Source organism: Carica papaya, chromosome 4, assembly GCF_054855325.1.
Source record: "Carica papaya isolate Zhongbai chromosome 4, ASM5485532v1, whole genome shotgun sequence".
Lineage (NCBI taxonomy): Eukaryota > Viridiplantae > Streptophyta > Magnoliopsida > Brassicales > Caricaceae > Carica > Carica papaya.
This window is the reverse complement of record NC_142312.1, coordinates 7,834,594-7,840,765: the sequence shown is the minus strand read 5'-3', so window position 1 is coordinate 7,840,765 and position 6,172 is coordinate 7,834,594. Positions and strand designations below refer to the sequence as shown.

The window sequence follows — 6,172 nt, the reverse complement described above, 5'->3', positions numbered from 1 at the left end:
TGGATACCAAAGAGTTGAATGCAACTCTAAACTGGCAGTAGCTTCTAGAGTGATGGATGAATGCTTCATGACCTACATCGATCGCCATACTAGAACTAATATAGTTCAGAGTGTTGTTTATCATCGTAGGTACAAACTCTTTTACATCATCTATTTTCATCCTCCATATTTTCTCTTCTATATGATCCAATTAATTGTTGAGTCTCCAGTTGTTAGAAGTGTGAAACATAGTACGTTCTTCTATTAAGTTTGCTAGCTTTTCAATATATATCATTCTTATTATTAGACTTTGATCTCTATGATCCAGTAATTTGATTCTTTCGTACTTTATATTTTTCTCAGTTCCAATTTGCCCAGGCTGAATTTTGGTGGATTTTATACAGTAATTCTGGAGAAAGATGAAGAGATAATTTGTGCTGCATCCATCAGGTTTCTACATCACTTGTTTGAATATTAAACTTACATAATTTGCACTTGTCTCAGTGTTACTTTTACATATTTATTGGAAATAATTTATGTAGCTTATTTCACTTTCCTTATTAATGGATTTGTAGGGTTCATGAGAGAAATATAGCAGAAATGCCATTCATGGCAACTCGTGAAATTTATAGGATGCAAGGGATGGCAAAGAAGCTTCAAAATGCTATTGAAAATGTAAGTTCATAAAACTCCATTTGTAAATTGATAGGTTATTTTACATAAAAATTTATTGAACATGATGATTTTATATCATAATTGAATATTTTATTACTCTGGAAAAGTTTATTATTTAAATAAATTTAAATAAAGAAATTCTCTCAACTTTCACCGGTGGACAGATTCTTTGCTACGTGAAAGTTAAAAAGCTAATAATTCCATCAGTTCTTGATATGGTTGAAATGTGGACCGTGAAATATCAGTTCTCAAATGTTGATGATGAGCTTAATAAAAAACTGCTGGACATGAACATCCTGATGTTTCCTGGGACCGTGAGACTGCAGAAAACCTTGCGGAATCAGGAGGCAGAACCTATTGCTGAAAATACTGGAGGTTTTTTTTTTCCCCTCAAAAAACTCTTTCCATTAAGATTGTTTTCTCAGTCAACTTCATCTTTCCTAAGGCTATCTTCTTAAAATTTTCATTTGGTAGGTGAAAAAATGGAGGAAGTTGAAGTCACTCAGAATCTTGCAAGACCTGTCCTCTTTGACTTGAATCTTGAGCCTCCTCCAGAAGAGAATGATTAGATATGAAGAAGCATGGAGATTCCATTAGTGCTCTGGACTCTTTTTATTAATTAGTTTTTGCAGACTATTGAACATTCCTTGTTTGCATGTTCTTATGTTTTGGTTTCTTAAAGGATTTTATTGCTGGGATTGTTTCCTACATTTTAAACTGGATGAACAATTGGCAGTTCCTTTTATGTGATTCAGGGATTTTCTTCTTAATTTCTCTCTTCATGGCAGTTGGTTATGATGGATGATTTAGTTGTTTTTGAGAAAAGCAAAATAATTTCTCTTACATATTTTTAGGCAAAAACAGATTGTAACTTTAACTTTGTTGAAAAAAACTTTAAGATTTTTTCATTTGGTTATAAAGTACTTCAACACTGCATAAACTGTAACCAAAAGTTACAACCGAGCACCCCCTTATCTGTCTCATGCCCACGTTGGTATTAAGTTTCATCTTTGAAAAATAATTCCGACTTTTGGATACGTACGTAACCCGGAATATATACCATGTAAGTGAGTCTTACGATTTTCTTTTTGTATTCTCCATCTCTCACCCTCTTAGCTTTCCCCAATCCCTCTTTCATTTTAAGCAGCAAACACTCTTGACTACATCTTGTCCCCTCTTTCCTCCATAACCAGATACTTCAGCTATTCTTGAGACTTTTTCCTCCATATTTCAGCCATTTCCAACTTCAATTCTTTTTCTCTTTCTCTAAGCCCTTTCTGCTCCTCGTTTCATGTTCCTCTTTTTAAAAAATGACTACAAGCTCTTTTCAAGTCTCTTAACCTATGAAAGCACCACATTTAAGAATTCCAATTGGGACAAGAAGATGAAGTCGTCAATTATATCAAAATTCTCTCTTCCCTTTACATTTTACTGCACATACAAAGAGTGAGCAGTATTTTACACGCAAGAATTATTGATTCAGTAACTCTTTAAATTCAAATAATGAGCTTTTAAAAGCACCATTGATATGCCAATAAGACAATTTTATTCTTTACAGTTTGGCTTTATTGCAATTTGAATCTTATAATTCTTTCATCAATATGTGGCTTATTTTTTTATCATTTTGTGAAAAAATTGCTAATTTTCGAGAAACATCTGCATGTATTTGAACATCTAAGAATTAATACATACTTAAAAAATTCAAGATTAAACAAATCAAATTTTTTTAAAAATCTAAAAAATTATAAGATTATGCTAAAAGTTCTAATTTAAAATTAAAAAATATAAAATTACACGGTATTGAACTGTCATAAAAAGCTAAAAAATATTGGATTCTGATAAAAAAAAAAGAGTATAGAAGTTCAAACAATAATTTACCTTATATCAAATTACAAAATTTTTTAATCTTAAATTTTAAATAAATGAATTTCTAACTAGTAATTTAGAACTTATTTATAAATTTATATTTTTATCAGCTTCCTGGAAACAGACATTTAACAAATAAATCCTGCAGTTTTCTTAACTTCATTTATTTAAAACATAATGTGAATGGCAATCGTAGCATTATAAATTCTGGAGGTACTTGTACCAACCACGCAACAAAAAAGTTAAAACAGGAACTACCAAGCAATAATAATAAAAATTTCCTATATTATTCTTCCCCATCTAAACTATTTCAAAATAATCTAAACATTCTACCTATATTTACATGTTATAAGCCTCCCACATTGGTGTCTTTCCAGTTATGTATAATGCATTATAAGGATTTCCAACCTTGGTATTACAGTAGTTTACTCATTTGTGTTGGTCCAGGTCAACCAGTTCCAAAGAAACACTCCCACCCATGAAAGTGTACGTAAAGAAAGCCGAAGGCCAATAACACTGATCAGAAAATATTTTCTGAAAGAATTTAGAATTTAGATAGAGGAATGCCTTAATTGAATGAGACTACACCACGAGAATGATCTTTTCTTTGAGATTACAATAATAAGAAAAATGTTAGCTCCATTCGATCCGGGCAACAAGAATATGCTTAAAAAAATGAAATAGAAAATACGATATAATCAATCAAATACATGCACAATTTATCAATGCTTGCTCTTGGAAACCAAGTATATATTGTCACCTATAACCTTTGGCAGCTTCTCTTCCTTCGCATCTGACCCTTTCAAGAATTGTATTACAGTTGTCAATTGTGCCAGCATCGAGAAGCCCATGATTCCAAAGTTTGATCATAAACAGTCTCCAACACCTGAGTCCATCAGTGCTTGAGATTTTAAGTACATATATCTATATCATGAGAGCAACAAAATGTAAAGCTTTAAACTTCCAGAAGAAAAGTCAGAATACCACCAACTGTAGTTGAGAATTGTCAAGAATAATCGAGTGTGCATTTTATTGAGTATCATGATCCTATATATACAAGTTTTTTAAAATAAAAAATGAAACTATCATTTAATTCCATAAGGTGCATTTTCCCACCATTCTCTTTCCTGTAATAGTGTTTAGAAACTCATTAGCAATAATTTTTCTACTAATTGGACAAGAAACATGTGTGAGAGTACTTTGAAGAGTTAGTTACATAGTTAGTGGCAATTGAGTCTGTAATCCATAACTGTTCAAAAGGTGTATTTGAGATACTTAGAACCATATAAGAAAAAAGCATATCTGAGTGTGCCAACAAGCCTATACCTGTAGGTTTTTCAAGATCCTCCAATCTGCTTCTTAACTGTTCAGTTTCAGCTTTGAATTCGCTAATATAAAATGGATTTCTCCTCCTGTTGACTGATAACATGAGCTTGCTTGTAAGATTTTTGTGAAGTGTTCTTGTATTTCTATTCCCAGCTTGATGTAATGGGTTTCTCGTAAAGCTTCCAACATTTTTCCAAAGTGTGTCTAGACTTTTTGCAAAAAGAAAAATATACTACAGATTGTCCTTATTTTCTCTGCTAGAAGCTGAGGTTTCAGTAGGACTTAGCTCTTTTGCTCGTTGGTGTTGCTTGGAACTCTTGGAGTTCAGGGCTGAGCTATATTGGAGCGGGGTTCTAGTATGACCCTTCTCCTGCTTTCCTCTGCAACTACAATAGAGATTACCTCATTTAGAGATGATAGATCTTCTTTACCAAAATTTGGACGTTGACTTGATCACATCCAGATCTGGTCCAAGAATTGGTAGGCATGATCCTTTTCTACAAATTATTTCAGGCGGGCTATGTCTTTACTGCACTCCATAGTAAGGTAGCAGTATTGGTCGAATTCCTGCTACCAATTTTTCAATTGGTTAGAATACTCAGTCACTTACATGTTTGCCTGTATTATGGACCATGTCTTGATCTTGAGATTATATATCTGAGCAGCATCCTTCACCCTGAAATAGGTTTCTTGAACTGCTTCCCATACCTCTTTAGTAATGGGAAGAAACATACAGGTGTTGTTTATTTCCATTTTTATGGAGTCTACTTTATTCCATGCATTAAATCGAGGGTCTCCCGGTTGAGATTCGATGACCAGAATGTGCCTGAGTCTCCCTTTTCCCTTGAGGATCATTCTGATTAATTATGACATTCAAATACTTTTTTCCATTCATGCAATAAGCTAACTTGAATTGGTTGGAATTTTCCGTTGTGTTGTTGTGTATTTGCTATCTTAGGGTGTGTGACTTGAGATGAAACCTCCGACATGGCCTAAAATTTTGGGGCAACTAAGGCCTATAGAAACAATAAGGTGACAACAATGGCAGGTTAAAGCTGCTGATTGATGGAGAAAAATAGAGGCAACGCTGCTGTTGGGTGCGTGACTGCAGGCCTGCGGCAAGTGGGCAGGCACACAACTGGGTGGGTGTGCAGGTGTAGAGAGTAGTGGCTGGGATTGTTGTTGGCGTAGTTGAAGGTTTTGTGTGCATAGCTGTAGGTGCAGTTGGGTGATCTTAAGCTGACGATGAAGGCTGGTCTTGATCGTTGGTGGCAGGTCTGTCGTGGCCAGCAGCTGAGGTTGTGGTTGCTGGCAGATCCCTTTATTTATTTATTTCTTTTAATATTTCAGCAGTGAAGGCCGATTAGGGTTTATAAAGAAGGAAATGTATTTTCCTCTAATTCTTATACCATGTCAAAGGTAATTGATTGTATATTTTATTAACTATCAAAACTCTACATACACAAGTTTTCCTTAATAAGAAAGGAAACTATCATTTAACTACATAGGACGTATTTTACCACCATGTCCTTTAACTTAATTTTCTTATATTATTACACATAATACATTCCTCAACAAAAATAAAAGAAAATAAGTTTATAGGACTGGTAATTTATAATTGAACATTGTATCATGAGCTGCTCAAAGAAAAAAGAAAAAAAGAAAACATATGGTAATGGAGAAGAAAGTGTAGCTGATAACACTAGTGCATTCAAAGAAAGGTAACAGTTAAATACAGGTTCGTGAGTTATTTAATTTCATGAATTCAAGAAGATAATTAATCTGATGGCCAAAACATTTGTCATGCTATAGCATGAACATCTGATTCTACTCAAGTGAATAACTAATAATGTGATCTATGTAGGCATAAGTAACAAGGTCTAGATTATGGGTGACACATTTTCCTACTCGCTTGTTTGAGAAAAGATTTCTACGTAATACATCAGATGCAAGTTAGTTAGTTGCAGCTATAATATGTTCAACTAAATCATCATGTTGTTGGCCTCAGAACTGTGGGTGTCAATTTGAGTTTCACGTGGACCAAGGAAGAAACAGATGATATGTAAACAGTGGCAAAAGTGAAAGCAAAAAGATTTCCGGGACACTACCAAAAGAGAGCAGGAGATAGAACCAACTCCTTTCCATGAAGTTTCGAAAATGCCTCGCATGCCCATGGAACATGTCCATCTGCCAGAACCCTGCATTGAAATTAATGCCTTCTCATAATGACCGAATAAAGAACCAAAACTTTGTGAGACACTTCACTTGCGGAAGCATTAACTTGATATGCAAAATCAAATGGAAAATAAGGTGAAAGAAAGGTATA

General features: G+C 34.0%; 1 protein-coding gene across 4 annotated transcripts in view; it reads right to left on the bottom strand.

Moving 5' to 3' along the window:
* Nucleotides 1–3,050: 3,050 nt before the first annotated feature.
* Nucleotides 3,051–6,172, bottom strand: part of VRN2 (VEFS-Box of polycomb protein) — a 53,675-nt gene continuing 50,553 nt past the window's right edge. For all 4 annotated transcript variants that reach the window (XM_088217691.1, XM_088217694.1, XM_088217693.1 and 1 more), the window contains 2 exons: nucleotides 5,955–6,044; nucleotides 3,051–3,406 (listed from right to left, as the gene is read on the bottom strand). In XM_088217691.1, the coding sequence (XP_088073817.1) occupies nucleotides 3,277–3,406; nucleotides 5,955–6,044 (220 nt within the window). In that variant the 3' untranslated portion in view covers nucleotides 3,051–3,276. The remainder of the gene's footprint in view (nucleotides 3,407–5,954; nucleotides 6,045–6,172) is intronic.